We start from the raw sequence: 16357 nt of genomic DNA on the forward strand, positions 1-16357 counted from the left end.
CTTTCCTCCATGTGAAGCCCACCAGCCTTCCTGATTTATCTCCTCCTTCTTCTAGTGCCCCTTGCATCCTATTAATCTGTTGTGTTCACAAGCAGCCTCAGAATGACAGATAAACTTTTGAACTTCTCTGTAAGGATGAGAAGGGGACTTTTTTAGTGTTGCGAATGTTCTGATGTGTCAGCTCAAGTAGGAAGATATGTAGGTTGCCACTGAATTTACCCAAGACCATGCAGCCTGTCAGTACCTGAATTAGGTTTGTCTGCCTTTACCTTTTCACTTATTTATGAAATTCCCTGCTCATTGATGTGTCCAAACTATTCCAAATGAATATGTATTCTAACTTTTTTCATCTGTCCATTTGTTTTTTTCTGTATTTATTCCCTATATCATGAGCCTAGGATAGTGCATTTGTATTATTACTGGTTCCTATATAACCTTGCCTTAAAAATTACATAGAATGATTCTTATTTTAGAAAAAGAAAGGATAACTGTATTTTAAAAGTGTGAGATCTTAGCCCTTGTGGATGAAGGGGCTTCATCTGGATGGAGGAATGAATCAAACTAGTAGGAGAAAGCCGAAATGCAGCCTCCATTGAGACTTTTGAGCGATGCAAGTTTGTGTCTTTCTACAGAATGCAAGCTGTTCCTGTGTTGTTTTTTTTTCTTCAGTTCACTTATTAAGCAATAGTTAGATTAAAAGAACAATCTGTGCTCATAAACTCTCATTTGCTGAATTAGAGTAACAGCTGAAAGGAATGAGAACAGGGTTCCTTTTATTTTAGATGCTGTATGTATGATAACCCTGATGCTGCAGTTACTCTGGTTGTGGCAGCTTTAAAGCACAGGTAGTTCTTCTTGAAAGCTGGAGGGAGTTTTAGTATTCTGTAATACTTTCCTGAACTGGGTTTAAAGATAAAAAGCCAATCCCTGCAACTCGTTAGTATTTAATCACAAGAAATAACTTCGTTTGAAATTCTTTCTTTCAAAAAGCAGTTGTCAGTGAGCATTATTTTACTATCGTATCTTTTGTTTCTTCATTTTAGGAAAAGGCGTAATAAAGGTACATCCTAACAAGTTAATATGTATGTCATCAACTTGTTTCAGCTGTATAATTATGCAAACTATTTCTAGAATTTGTCTTTTAGGTAGAAAATAACAATCTCCTATATACATTTAGGCCTTTAATTTTCACATCTGTGACCTGTATCTTTGAGTTAGTTTTTGTGTCTGGGATTAAAATGAGCAGAATGAAAATTATAGTTGAATTAATTGTCAGCATGTTGTGAAACAATGTATCAGACTCTCATCTCTCAGGCAGAAGATCTCTTTGTGTTGGTGTAGCTCTTTGACAATAGGCATGATCATTCCTCTCTGATATTAAGAAAGCTGAGAATGAAAAGGTTCCACAAAACTCTTTAATGTATGACTGCCCCTTAGAGGAAATTTGATGTGTAGTCCAGTTGCAGTGATTGTAATGTGCTAGTTTTAGCCAGTGTTGTTAAAAATGAAGCCTTTTTCTCATCATTTATTGGCAAGTTGAATCTTTAACTTTGCGTACTGGGTTGGTAAGTTGCACATGTGAAAGCATGATAAATTGTGACATGTGAAAGCATAGAATTACATTCAAAAGAAATGTTGGCAGTTGGAAAAGAGCCCCTGTGCTGTAACAGTTTTTCTGCTGTCACTGGGGTAAGTTGATGTGGGTGGAATTTTTTTTTCTTAGAAGCAAGCACATCGTTCTTTATTGGTAATAACTTTGTACCTATGACTTCTGTCACTGTGGTCTTTGCAATTGTGAACCACAACTTGCCTTGCCTTACAGGCAATTTCTAAGTTCAGGAGTAATCAAGGAAGCTACTCATGCAAACTTACCTTGCAACACACATAAGGCCTTTCTGCCTGGAGTTATTCTTGTGTCAACTGACTGGTGAAAACTTCCATGACTTGTTTCATTTTTGAATAGAATTCTGAACCCCAAAATACAGGATTTTTAAAATTAGTGTTAACTTCCTTAGTGAAGTCGTATTGTTCTTTTGAGGAGTTATCTGACTGCCAATTATCTGTCTCTCGGTCAGGTACGACTGGTAAAGCATCATCTCCACCACCTGTAATAGATACAAGACAGATGAGTGAGAAGCTAGAGACAATATTGTATCAGCTCCGTCAGGTAACTCGAGAGAGGGATGAGCTGCGCAAGCGACTTGCACTTTCATCTCCTGGATCAACTTTTGATGACTGCAGGTAAAAATAAAGGAAATGTAAAATTTTAATTTAGTCCTTGGTAATGATTTCAAGTGTCTTGGCTTCTGCTTGCTTGTAAAGCAGCAAGAATATTGTGATGTATATATGTTGCTTGTAACTTACCTGTGTCCTGGTGATGTGTGTCTACATCGATGACCACATCCAGGTTACAGAGCTGCCTGTTGAACATCTTGTGACAGATTCCCACTTTCTCCAGTAATTTTGCTGTGGGAATGAGGGGGAGTAGGGCTCATGTATATGTTGAGAGAAGAAAGCAGGCTATTTGTTTAGGCTTCCTGAGTTATGTTGTGGGAAGAGAAAGAAGACAGTGGCTGAAGCATTTGCTGTTTTGAAAGCAAGTGAGGAAAAAGGAAAATAGCTCAGAATACTTGGCTGGATGACAGAAATTAAGAGAGGAAAAAAATTCTCTGCTATTCCTGTGCCTCTGCAGAGAGGAGTTTGGTCATCTTTGGAGGGAACTAAGTGTTTTTGACGAGCTGGACTTTCTGATATATTGGGGGACTGTGTAGTATTAACATATTGAGGGTAAGGAACTCTCATCCACTGAGAAGTTATGGTGCTGCCAAATGAAAATAACACATGTTCTAAGTCAGTTAATGGCCAGCAGCCTTATGCCACATTCTAATTTGAGGATTGATAAGTTATGAGGAAGGTAGTACTCAGGGAGAGTATGAGTTAATTGTAGTTAGGGGTTTATTGGGTAGGATACAGAATTGGTTTATTTTAGAGGGCTGATGTTTATAAATGTGACTTGGGACACACTGAGCAGGTATTTTTTTGTCTACAGTAAGCACGTGTAAGAATCTTTTTGAACCTTGGAAAAAATTGTCTGCCACTGAATCAGAAATAATAGGAAAGAATAGATTTTTGGCAGTGCTGCCATGATGCACGACTTCTCTGAACTTCAGTGTTTTATTGTTGTTTGTTACTTCATCAGCTCTATCTGAAGGTGGTCTGGTCGTTAATTAAACTTTTCGTGCTTGTGAGATAAGGTCAGGATTTGAACTAGTGAGCTGGACTTGAGAGAATCTGGGCATTTTATTCACTCCTTAGTTACTCAACTTAATGCCCTCTTCCTCCACCCATGAGTTCTGAGGGCTACTTTGATCACTGTGTTCTATCTGAAGGTCTCCAAGCATTGTGGGTATGGGAGGTTGTCAAGTGTTAATATATTTTGCATACCTTCCAGTTACTTAATTATACAGAGGGATTTCTTATTTGAAGTCACTAGATCTTAGGCTTTGAGGATTTTATAGTTTACAACAATGTTCTCCATAATCCAGGATGCTATCAATAAAGTTCTGATGAGCTGTCCTATAGACAGCCCTAGTTTTTTCTCTTTAATTGTCAAATCAGTCTTTTGCTGCCAGTGTAGGATTGTGGAAAATATAAATGTTTACAGCTTAAAGAATAACTCATCAAAATAAGCATTGTATTTGGGCGGTGCTTGGACAGTATTTGTTAGATGGAGGATGCTGCCGTCCAAATATTTGAGTGGGAAGTGAATGAAATTCTTAGTTGATTTTTTTTCCTTCAGTATAAAAGCAACTACTCACATCCACATCTATGTTTTTTGAAAGCTTGCTGGTGGTTTTTTAACTTTATTTTGCATTCTTTCCTCATATAAAACTAATCTTCAGCTTCCAGGAGTCAAAGCCCAGACATTGCAAACTGTTATTCTGAAGTGTGAAACCTGGAAGATGATTATTTAGATGGTGACTTTTACTACCCAGAAAGGGCTTTTGCTTTCTTGCAGCAGATGCTGCTTTAACCATGGCTGTACCAAACACAGGTGGTGTAGAGGCAAATCTTGACATGTTGCAATGGTGTCCTTCAAAGTGGTTTCAGCTAGCAACACATTTGTAGGCTGGGCTGCGCTGGCTGTGAAGGCTGGCAGTTGCAAAACCGAGAGTTGTTTGCCAAAGCAAGTGTTGACTAAGTCTGGAGCAGTGGAAGAGGAGCCACAGAAGTGAATTGTGATGTGCTGGATCAGATAAACATGTGTCATCCTGCTGGTCAGGAGTAGGATTGCTCATGCTGTACTTGTGTCACTTGACAGTAACTGTATGCATGCATGTGTTGTGGTGATTCAGCGAAGATTTGACCAAATAAGTGCACCATGAGCACTCTTAAATTTATAGACTTAAACTTGCTATTCTTACTACTTATGTAGTAGTAGAAGAGAACTTCAATACAAATAAAACTCTTGAAAACTGCCTTTGAAAAGAGGCTGTTTTATGTGTAATCTGTAATTGTTGTTGGTGGAATTGCAATGGTAAATTTTAACACTTTCAAGTTGTTGGGTAGGCATTGCCCAAAAAGTTGAATGTGCCATTGGCGTTAGCTCTTATGTTAGCATCAGATACATATAAATGTCAGTCTCACTGTGGCCTTGATTTATGCTCAGGGTAATTCCACTGGAATACAAAGGATTTTTAGAGTCATTAAGTAAGTATCAGCATCAAAAAAACAGTTGGACCTTTGACACTAGCATTTTAAATTTTATTAACATTTGAAACAATGCTTCCGAAATAGTAACTGACACCTCTCCTTTATCAGAGTTTTCTGTATCTTGTGAGGCATTTCAGCATAAAACTGTGGTGGTCTTACTTAAACAAGAGTCAACCACTACATGTGTTTGAATGGACTGCTTTGTATGGCAGTTTGGGTTTTTGACTTCTAATATTCCTCCTGTGTGTATCCCTGTTTTTCTTGCTGAGACAAAACCCTTGGAACAGCACTGTGGAACCATACAGCCTTGGCTATCCAGGTGGTTTTTTACTTCATGTAGATGAGCTAGGACACAGGATGTTACTGCTGGCATTGTTCTTCCTTCCTCATTGTGTAGATACGTGCACTTCTGTAGTTACCTACATGGTATCAATATGTTTATAGGAATTTTTTTTTTGTCTTTAGAATAGTGCTAGTGTTACTTCAGCAATATATGAAATATAGATGGTTGATGTTAAGACTTGTAGAACAAATTCTCACCATAGCTTTGAGACTTACCTAATAGTTATCCTTTAGTAAAAATTCATACATAGAAATGTTTCAGTCAAATATGAATTCATGATTACAGGTTTAATATGAACATGTGTTAATGGGTCTCAGTAAGGTTAACACTTTAACTGAGAGTTACACTGTGCTTCAATTAATGTTGTCATTTTAATAAGTGTGGTGGACAGATGGTGTTCACTTTCAATAATATCACCCTAAAGTCTAAGTTAAATGAATACTTGGGTTTTTAGTGATTCTCTCAAGGGTGTGAACATTTCAAATTGAGTTTTACTTGTGATAGCTAAGTTTGTCTTTTAAAAGACCACTGCAGTGGTTGTGGTTATATATCCATAACACCGTATGAATAATGTACTACTACTTTTGGCACCACCAAAAAGTGAATTAAAAAGAAAACCTAGGAGATATCCCTGTGAATGTGACTTGAGTATTTGGCTCCTTTTTGACTTTGACTTTAGTTGTAGCTAAAGCCTGTCAGTCAAGAAAGGGTTTTTTTGTCTTTGTTTTCCCCAGAAGCATTTTTCTGGAGAAGGGAGAAAAAGAGGAGGTACAACTGAAGGCCTTACTATTCAGCAACCCAAATGCAACTGGGTTTCTAAAAAGCACCTTCATATTGTACACACACTCCCTAAAAGTCTGTGAATCAATGTGGCTGGGTTTTTGTTTTTTTTTTTTTTTTCAGCAGCTCTCACTGATGCAGTAGTATGAAACCATCTTCATTTTGATTCAGTTGGCAGCTGCATTTCAGTTCCAGGATCCGTGTGGCTGGTTTTGTATGAAGCAGAGAATTCTGATTGCTTTTCAGGCTGCGCTTACAGCGAAGCCTGTTGGGAGAGAGTGAGGTGGGAGGGAGAAAGGGTGATCTGTGCAGCAGCGGAGCAAATCTGATATGAGGATAAACAGAGTTAAATTAGAAAGCAATTGTTTTATTTTTGCTTTGGTTTTGCTTTTTTTATTGTCCATGGAGTTATAAGAGACCGAGGAGACGACATAGGGACAGCTGTCAGAAGTTTGATTTTAAAACTACAAAATTCAAGGGTGCAAAAATTTTGTGACCGTGCAGAGGAGGAAGAGTTCAATTTAGAGTCTCCTTTAGAAGCTTAGTGCTTCAAAACCAGGAGGCATAATCCTGCTAATTTCAGTTCTAGCGTGATTGATGATTTTTCTAATAAATAAATAAATAAAGGTATCATGATCAGGGACCATAGATTTTAGACATAATCTGTGTTGGTCAATTGCATAACAAGGGAGATTATTTTAGAAAATTTCTATTCTCTCAGTCATCCCAATCCAATTTTTCTTTTGACTGACTTTGGCTTCCACTTTGTTCAATTTACTGAAAATTGTTTATTGGAGATTATATTATATTGTAGAGTCCTAATAATTATTTGGACCGAGTTTGGGTTATCTTATTGAAATATGTTCTGACATGTTTTGTCATTCACTTATAATAGTTTAAAATATGGTAACACTCAATCAAATATATAATTCAGTAGCATAACTTGGTCAAATTATTTAAATTCAATGCTGGATTAGTCAAACTGGTCGAATTCTGCCAGCACAGAGACATTTGTTTGGTGTCCCATCAGAGGTCTTTCTCTCCACCCTGACCCTGATTTTCCTAGAGACCTATAGACAAGGTCCTCCACCTGCTGCCTAGATGGATAATTTTTTCCTAGCTCAGGTCTCCATGCACCCCCACTTGACTCTGGCAACCTCAGCCCCACTCTCTCTTCAGCTCTGTGCTTTTTCTTTGAGAGTTTTGACATTGTAGCACTTGTTCTTCTATCAAGTGACAGTTCTTATCTGTGATAATACTGCTGCTCAAAAGAGAGGTACATGCTTGCTCAGTACTATTTTGGCTGTGTCAGTGATAGATTATTAGATGTTACATCTCATTATAAAACTAATACAGGTTAAAGTCAGTGATTTTTTTACTTGTGGTCACATCTTAATGCAAAGTATTTAAGTTAAAGCATAATATAACCTAAATATCGACAGTTGTGTGATATTATTGTTTGACCGGATAGTAATTTCCCAGACTTTGCATTTTCTTTAGCAGCTGATGTTTGACTTCATATTCTTCTTCCATGATAGGCCTAGTCCAAAACCAAATCATGATTATGAAAGACTGAAAATTCAGTGCATGAAGGCCATGTCAGACCTACAGTCTCTGCAGAATCAACACACAAAGACACTAAAAAGGTGTGAAGAAGCAGCAAAAGAGGCAGACTTTTATCAGTAAGTATTAGTAAAGCTGTACACTGTAAGAGTTTACCAGTCTGTGCTAGATCATGAAGTATTAGAACATAGTAATCATAGTTTTTAAATTCCGTTTTTCCACTTTAATGGCAAGATTAATGTTTTCCTGCATCAGATAAAACACTTCTGGCCCATTGGAAATGATAAAGTATGGATTACTTGTTTTACTTTGAGGAATTTGAGATAGAAATCCCTTATGTCTTGATGGGACACTGGCAAGGAAAGCATGGTTGCCGACTTGCAATAATAATCCAATAGTTTTACTGTCAGATTGGAGGGCAGAATACAATTAGAGAGAATGTCATGTCTTACTCTAATAGCTTGTGATAGCTCTCATGCTGGTTTGTGTAAATTTTAACTCAGATTTAGAACAATTGCAAGCTTTTATGAAAATGCAATAAAATAGGAAGAAAATGGTGAATATTCCTAGCATGTATTTCTGCTTAAAAATCAGTTGTTGATGCAAATAGGAACATGGGGGTTTTTGCTTGAAGGGAAAACATCTTAGAAATAGAAATGCGATAAATTTTTGGTTTGAAGTTAATTTCACTTAAATATATACTATTAAGTATGACTAGTATTTAATGACAGCATCTGTTTTTATTGGGGGCTGCTAGTTCTTACATAACATTTTCACCCACAGCTCTTCAAGCCTTTAAAGGTAAGTACTGTTTTCTTAAGTTCTTCTTCCAAAGCCTGAAAACAGTATTAAAGGTTGTCAACAGGTGCAGATGCAGCAAGTTGTGTGGCTTCTTTATGAACAACTTCATTCCTAGTTTCATTTGAGGATTTTAAGCATTTTCATTTGCTAGTGAATTCTGTACAAAGCATTAGTGTTCTATACATTGTAGATGGATGTTTTTCAGAGCTGAATTACCAATGTCCATAGAAAGCTGATGTGAAACACTTGTATTCTTTATCCTAAAAAAATTAGTGTTTTGCTCACCTTATTCAGAAGTTCTATAGTGCCTGAAACCATACTGTGTTACACCGTTTATTTCAGTATTTTTGTGATAGTATAAAGGGATTTACCCTCTCATATCAGGAGAAAACCTCTAAGTTTTAAAAGGTAGAGTGACTGACTAAAATACTCAAGTGTAACAAGAAGATAAGCATATTCCTCAGAGATGAACAATTTAGGCTTCTGCAAAATGATGCGTATATACAAGCAAAACCCTTGCATTTGCACTTCCTACAGACTAAAATTATCTGGTCAGAAGAAAGTATAGCAAATTTTAATTGATTCAGAGGTAATTCTTTTTGTTATAAGAATTTATGTAATTGGATTTCAATAATTAAGTTTTCTACTTAAAACTTCAGGGAGGCTGAAACTCACTGTTAGAGTTAGGTGCCCAAAACATCACAAAACATGTTGAAATCCATGCATGCAACTCCTGTTCATCCTGTGAGTAATTCTCAGGGTGAAGAAAGGAATTGAGTCGAATACACTATTCAAATGTTATTTTCCTGCAGTAATTCTTAAAACCCCATGCTTTTTAAAAAAAGTTACCATTCCAACAAAACTCAGCAGATTAATAACCTACATGCAGAGATTATGTGTGTTTAATTGTGTGAATATAATCTGTCAAAGGCTTTATTTTTTTGTAGCAGATTGTTCTAATTTTAAGGAAAGGTTTTAATGCTTTGAGTCATTGTACAGGACATGTTTTTTCACTTCATAAGGAAGGAATATAAAATATCTTAAAATGTAAATTGGTTCTATTCATTGTTTTGTGGTTTTTTTTAAATAAAGATGGACTTTGAACATTTTACCAGCAGGTGTGAGACTCCAGTTTGAATCATTCTGTTGAACAACAAAAATACTTGTCAGTAACAAATTGTCACTCTTTATTTGATTTTCAGTAGTAAAATGCATTCAGTTGATTTTTCTGCTCTTTCAGCAGTGGTCTGGCCTAATTTTGGACTGCCACCTTGAATTATAATCTGAATGATAAGCCTCCTCATGTGGCTCTCAGTTGTTTATGCTTGCATAATGAAGTTTGGAGTAATTTTGACAACTTTTTACCTGCTTGTATGTAGTTGAAACATACATAGTGTGTTTTAGTTGGTTTTGTTGGGGTTTTTTGTTTGGGGATTTTTGTTTGTTAGGTTTTTTTTTTTTTTAAATAATAGCATACAGATGAAAACTACAAAAAAATTTAGTTGTATTTTGGTTAGCTGCTGCCCAGCTGAGGGGCCTGAGAGAAAGGGGAGGTTTTAGTGGGATAATTCCTGTTGTCTCTAGGATAATTTTTTGCTCGTATTACACTGTTTCTGTTTGTCTATATGCTTGCTTTTAAAATGGCTGTGAAATGGCATAGATAGATGGCATAAATCCATCATCTCTTCTGAGGCGGTTTAACAGTATTTTGTACTTCAGCATATTTTCATACTTATGGTCCTGTTTGTTTGTTGTTTGGGTTTTTTTTCCTGGTGCTTGGAATACTCAAATATGCAGAACTGGTTAGTTTGACCTGCTTTCTTGGTAGGAAACTTGAAATGAATTAGTCCAGGACTTTGTCCTGTCAAGTTGGCTGCTAAGAGCATTTTTTGTATGTCATGACAGCACATTGCACAGTAGACTGCTGAGTGACCAGTCACAGCTGAAGGAGGACATGGATACCTTGAAGAGGAAAAACACACAGTTGGTGCGAGAACATAATCATCTCCAGCAGTCATGTGAGGAAATGAAGAGACTTCATGATGAGGATCAGAAAGAGATAACAGACCTGCGCAGCCAGCAGCAGCAGGTAAGCTACAGTTTATAGTCTATGTGCTGGAAGAGATCACGAATTGTTCCTTCTATAAAGAAGTCAATAAAACCAATTGTGTACTGTTGCTGCCTTTTTTGTCTTACTGATTCTACAATCCACCTTACATTTTACAGCACCAGGGGAGAAAATGAGATCTTGGATACTAATTAATTTTCTTTGTCTAGCTGGAAAAAAGAAAGGGATATAGAATATTAAGTAGTATTAAGAAATTTAAGGAAAAAATGTACATGAGGAAGATTGTATATGCATGATATATTTTTAAGTGTGTGGAGAGGCATCAAAAACCCAGCTTGAAGTTGCAAAGTGATTAAAAAGGTGATTGTTTTCCTAAGGTATTTTATGGGACAGGACTAGCTTTAAACTTGCATGCTATGCTTGTATTTTTTGGAAAGAATCGCAGTAAAAAAATGAGTGACAGAGATTTGATTTTGTTTTGTTTAAAGTTATTTGAGTGACACTGTTAGGGGAGTGACAGAGCTAAGTTTGTTTATTTAGGTTTAGAGATGCTATTCAATTAGAACAAAGCTACAGGTTGATTAAGATTTTTGAACTTGAAACAAAAAAAGACAAGCTTTTCAGTACTCAGAGGGGGACATTTCGGAAATGTATATAACAGGCTGTCTCCAGGCCTGTTCAATGTTTTTCACACATTGTGAAGAAAGAAAAGTAAGAGTGAGGAGCAATAATGAGGAGATAATGTCGGGTTCATGGTTCACCTATGAAAAAACCTGATCATTTAGTTAGAATAGTTACAGCAACATGTGGAATGGTTAAACAGAGTATCTCGGTTAACTGTGTGTAGGCTGATTCATAGGGCAAACTTGCAGGTCAAACATTAGGCTTCAGAAGCAAAACCTATGCAAACAAAAATAATTATTTGCTAGGGTAGGAGGGGCAAAGGTCAAAGCAAGTTGGATGTGCTGAACAGTGCTTTAGGGGGTGCTTGAGGGCTAGTGCAAAGAGGAGTGAGGATTTGTATTTCCTTTTGATTCTAACCTGAGAGTTCTGATGCAAAATGGTTTAGTAGCTTGGTTTGGAAGATAGCAGAAATGTTTTGCTGTATAAACCTGGGGAAATAGCTTAATTTATAGCTGTGCCTTAGTTTTGCAGTCTGCAAAACAGGGATAAAAAACCTCCAAGAGAAGAATATTTATTTCAAAGTTCTGTCCTGAAGTTTGAAATTATCTGGTGGCACAGGAGGAGGCTGTAGTATCAGTATTTATTTAAAGAAATTCAGTCTCATGTCAACATCACGATTAAACATTTAAAGAGAACTATGTCTGTGACTCTCGGTGAGAAAGTTGTGTAACTCCATTTCTCAGCATGTCAGAGTGAATCATGATGTCTTGAAGGGGTGCCAGAAGTCCTCGCTTGTCTGTCATTTCTCATCTGAATTAGTCTAACTCTTGCTGATCCTTCTGATGTGTTGTTTCATTGTCAGGCCATAGCAAAACACATCTTTGTGGCCTCAGAGAGCAAAAATGTTTGATCGACTTACTCTTCATGTGGGATTGTCATGGATTTGCTGTGTAGCAGCTGACCAGCTTAAGTTTCTGCTGCTTTCATATGAAGTTTCTTGTTGCTATGGCTGTGTTCCTTGGTCCAGCTGGGACTATTTACTTTTTTTCAGACTGGATTTTGAATGGGACACCTTCCTTATTACACTGCTTCCTGTTTATGTCATTTCTGTCTTCCTCTGTCAAATCTCTGTTAGCAAGTTCATGCTGAATTCCATCCAGTTTCTAGTGTATTCATCCTTCTTTATTTAGTATATTTTCAGCAAAAAGACATTCCTTATATGCTTTAGACAGTGAGAAGTGGTTTGTTCCTGTTTGGATTCTCAAATACTTGCTTATCAGACCTGTTCTCAAAATGTTCTGGGAAGTAGTCTTCAGTTAAATGGCTCTCAAGTGAGTTTAAATCAACCTATATTTACACTTTAGATATGCTTCCAGTTTATCGTATGTTTATCTTATCTGAAATGGTTCACTGATGCATGCTAGCAACTCATAGGTCCACTCTGCGTGGGTTATGCTGCTGAATCCACTGAGGATAGGGATGTATGTGGAAATAGCCATGCCAATGAGACTCTCACCAAAGTGCAGCCTTGTTCCAGGACCGTTTTATGAACAGTAACTCGCTGCTTTTATGTATCTTGGTTAGTTAAAGGAGACCAGTGTCAGGCTGAAGAACTTGGTCTCTCTTATTTTGCCTGCATAGAGAAGTGGTTTCCTGACAGTGATGGTTGCTATCTGCTACCAATGGGCAGTGAGTAGCTGGCAAAGAGCAGGCAGTCTCTTTTGGTCGCCTTTCCTTTTGGTCTGCAGGCATCCAGGTTCTTCCATGTTCAGGAACTGGTCCTTACTCTGAATATAAGACACAAAAGAAGATGAGGAGCCAATTTGTGCATGTAAGGTAGTTGTTAAGTGTTTGGTTTCAACTTTTTATAGAACTCATATTTTCTGTCTTTTTTTCGTTCTCAGTTTTTAATACTTTTTATTTTCAGATAGTTAAGGACATACTTTTGTAGGCTAATGTTAAGATTGTATAAATTCCTGGCACCTCTCTATAATAGAGCATTCCTGTTTCTTCCCACTGCTCCATCAAGGCCAAATTTCAGTTTAAAAGACCAAACTAGAAAAAAACCCAAAATTTAAAAAGAAAAAGGTGTGGGGGAGCTAAGGCCTCATTTCAGGCACTTTGACTTTTTTTTGCCTTCTGAGAAAGGAGGACTAGATTGCTGAAGCACGTGAGGGGCTTTCTGTTGTTGTTGCTTTTCATTTATAATCAACGTTGCTATTTACAAGATTTTTGTCAATGGATAATAATTTGAAACTAAGACTCAGGTCAAACTTTATTCATGTTTAGATGTTTTTTTCCAGTTCCTATTTCATGAATAGCTTTTGAAACACAAACCTCTGTGGGTAGTTCTCAGATGAAATATTGTATGAATATTAGGTTATATGCCTGCATGTATAACATATTTAGGGTAGATTTTATTCTCTTGAAGTTTTAAGTTATTTAATTTGTTCATGGAGGATACAGACAACCTGTCATGAATGCCACCTTGTGGTGGCATTCCAAAATTACTGCCATCATCTTGGTCATCTAGTAACGATTACCTCTTGCTAAAACCACAGAGTGCTTCTAAAACAACGTGGGTTTAATAGTTGTTGGTAGCAATTACCATTAGAGATTTTCATAAACTTGTGCACTCTAAGTTGTGATAAAGCAGATTTTTTTACCCAGTTAACATTAAGCAGAGGTAATGCTTAGAAGAGGCTCAGTGTTTCCTTAGTCATTAAAAAGAATGATTAATAAAACTGATTAGTATAGTTTTGCTCTAATATTGTTTTTATATATATTTTGAATCAAATTTATTGGAATGATAAAAACTTGAGTTTATTAATAGAGTTTCTGACATCTTTTTAGGTTATGAAACAAAATGGTTCATCAGAGATATTAAATAAACTTTACGATACAGCAATGGACAAGCTAGAGGGTGTGAAGAAGGATTATGATGCCCTAAGGAAACGGTACAATGAGAAGATCGCAAGTCACAATACAGATCTGAGCCGCCTAGAACAGGCTGAGGAGGAAAACAGACGTCTTCAGAAACAGATTGACACGTTAATGAAGCAAAGGGACACAGCAATACACTTTCAGCAGCAATATTCATCCTCTCTTAGAAGGTATAATCAGGTTTTGATACCCTTCAGGTATTCTGTGAAGGCAGTAGCAATTCTAATTAGCATTTTCTCTGTTACAGAGTCACAAATACTTTAGTAACTATTTTTTTGAACTTTCTTTTGTAGTGTATGTTACCTCTGTCTGATGAATAAGCATGTGTTTCTGTATAAGATTTTCTGGAAGGTCCTAGGAGGTGTGATGGGGAAGTTTATTTTGAGAAATGGTGCTTTTTCTTGAGAAAAGGATTTCTCAGGGTTTTGGCATTGTATGAAGAATTTTAACTATTGTTTAGCTCATGTGAGAAAGGGATATTCTGCCTTTCAAGCTATGTTTATTTGTTCTCATTTGTAGACACAGGAGTCAAATTCCAACAAAATTTTGTTAAACCTCAGGCTTTGTGTTCCAAAGAAACTCTTCAATGGGTGGTGAGCACATGAACATATATATCTTTCTTTAAGTACAAAAAACAAGGTAGTAAGAGGCTATAATTCCTAAAAGGTGTTTGGCAAATGAAGGTGTTCTCAAGCATAAGTTAACTTTTCATGATACTAGAATTGCAGACTGTGTGGGACTCGGAGACAGAGCTTCGGACCAGCAGCAGAATTCACTGGATGCAGATGTCTGGGAGTCTTGCTTCACTGAGCAGGCGCTGATGCTACAAGCAGCACAAGTGCCAAAACAGAAGGGCACAGATAGTATGTCACACCACACGTAACTTCTCTCCACTCCTCTCGATACTAAGCCTACAGTATAATAAGATACTAAGCATACAGTAAGATACAGTTACCCATTTGGGATAGGAAGAAGACTAACATACACAAGGACTGCAAAGAGCATCCGTGGGCGTGTTGAGAATGTTTTCACTGACATAAGTTAGGGATAATATACAACTCCCACAGACCAAAGCCAAAACCCGGGTTTTTTTTCACCTTTATAGAGTTATTAATTCAAAAAGGTGAGATTGAGCATAGATAACAATGTACACATGAATAGCATGTACATAGTTGTGATACATCCAATTAGGTTATAGGAGAATATGAGTAATACGAGAAGAAGTTATGTAATTTAAACTGTCATAGGTTCCTGGAAGTGAGGGAAAGCCTCATATATGCTACAGAAATACTGCAACCATGCTGATACATGCAGAAGCTTAACGTATTTGATTATGGCCTTGTGATTTAGGTCACCTTCTTTAGAGGAAGGTGTGGTTTGATACTGAGCAGAGGTTGGTTTTAAGAATCTAATGAAGATATTCACATTTCTGTGAACCAGTGATCCAACTGAATTAATATAACTGAACTTCAGGAATTTTTGCATTTTATTCACTTGGTTTTGGGTCTGGACTTCTATTTTACTTGTTTGTATTTCTAGAAACCTTTATTTGTCTTATGTTTATACCCTTTCTTCATAAGCAAAACTATATTTCTGTGGATGACTAACAAAAACTTTTTAAAATGCCTTTCAGATGTGTATACTTCTCAGAATATAAGATTTAACAAACTTGTAGTTTGAGGATGAATGGGTCATAAATTGCAGCACTGATTTTTTTTTTTTTTCTAAATTAACACCAAGTGTAAACACAGTTTAAATAGGTTTTAAAGATAGCAGAAAGAGCAAGACTCTACTGATAGCTGTAGTTTAATTTTAAATTACTCTTTGGTCTTAAATATCAGAGAAGTGCTGAGCCTTTTTTCTTTTATCTGGAACATTGTCACAATAACACAGGCATACGAATGCTACCAAGATGATTTAGTTAGTGAATAGTTTGCAGATTACAAATTAGCTATACTGGCTATATAATTCCTGTGCTAAACCTTAGCCTACACGCGTGTCTCTGCATTTTGAATGTGGGCTATGGCATTCAGACAGATCTGTTCATAGTTTGCAATTGCATTGAAGACAAAGCAGGTAGTCCTGGTGAGGGTTTTTTTTAGTACTGGTTGCTCCTTATAAACCGAACCTGCTGCTGACCCATCCAACCCTGCTATTCCCTTTCACAACAGCTGTTAGAAATGGACTATCTCTGCAGAAGGCATCTGTGAAAATGTGATCCAGCTGCCTGTATTTCCTCCTTAGGAGGCAATGCAAGATCAAGCAGAACCTAGGTGTTTCAGCTGGAACTTTGCTTTCAGGTTTCTTCAGTTATCACTATTGAATAAGAATGTCCTTCTATGGTACAGGCTTTCCTTTCTCCCTCTGATCACTTCCATATGCTTGTTGTGGTTTGGTTGTTTTGGTTTTTAGGATTGTTTCCTTCTTACCTGTGATATTTTTTTTGCTTAGCAAACATGGTCTTAAATTTTTTCTCCTTCACTCTCCCCTGTATCTTCACAGTGTTCTTCCTGATTTGACCC

The 16357-nt window shown here is 36.8% G+C and overlaps 1 protein-coding gene across 2 annotated transcripts in view; it reads left to right on the forward strand.

Annotated features, from left to right (window-relative positions):
* DLG5 (discs large MAGUK scaffold protein 5) overlaps positions 1-16357 on the forward strand; it is a 112058-nt gene that overhangs the window by 52946 nt on the left and 42755 nt on the right. For both annotated transcript variants that reach the window (XM_074907154.1, XM_074907155.1), the window contains exons 3-6: positions 2076-2241; positions 7375-7518; positions 10106-10289; positions 13746-14005. In XM_074907154.1, the coding sequence (XP_074763255.1) occupies positions 2076-2241; positions 7375-7518; positions 10106-10289; positions 13746-14005 (754 nt within the window). The remainder of the gene's footprint in view (positions 1-2075; positions 2242-7374; positions 7519-10105; positions 10290-13745; positions 14006-16357) is intronic.

The sequence above is a fragment of the Athene noctua genome, chromosome 5, assembly GCF_965140245.1.
Source record: "Athene noctua chromosome 5, bAthNoc1.hap1.1, whole genome shotgun sequence".
In the NCBI taxonomy this organism is placed as follows: Eukaryota; Metazoa; Chordata; class Aves; order Strigiformes; family Strigidae; genus Athene; species Athene noctua.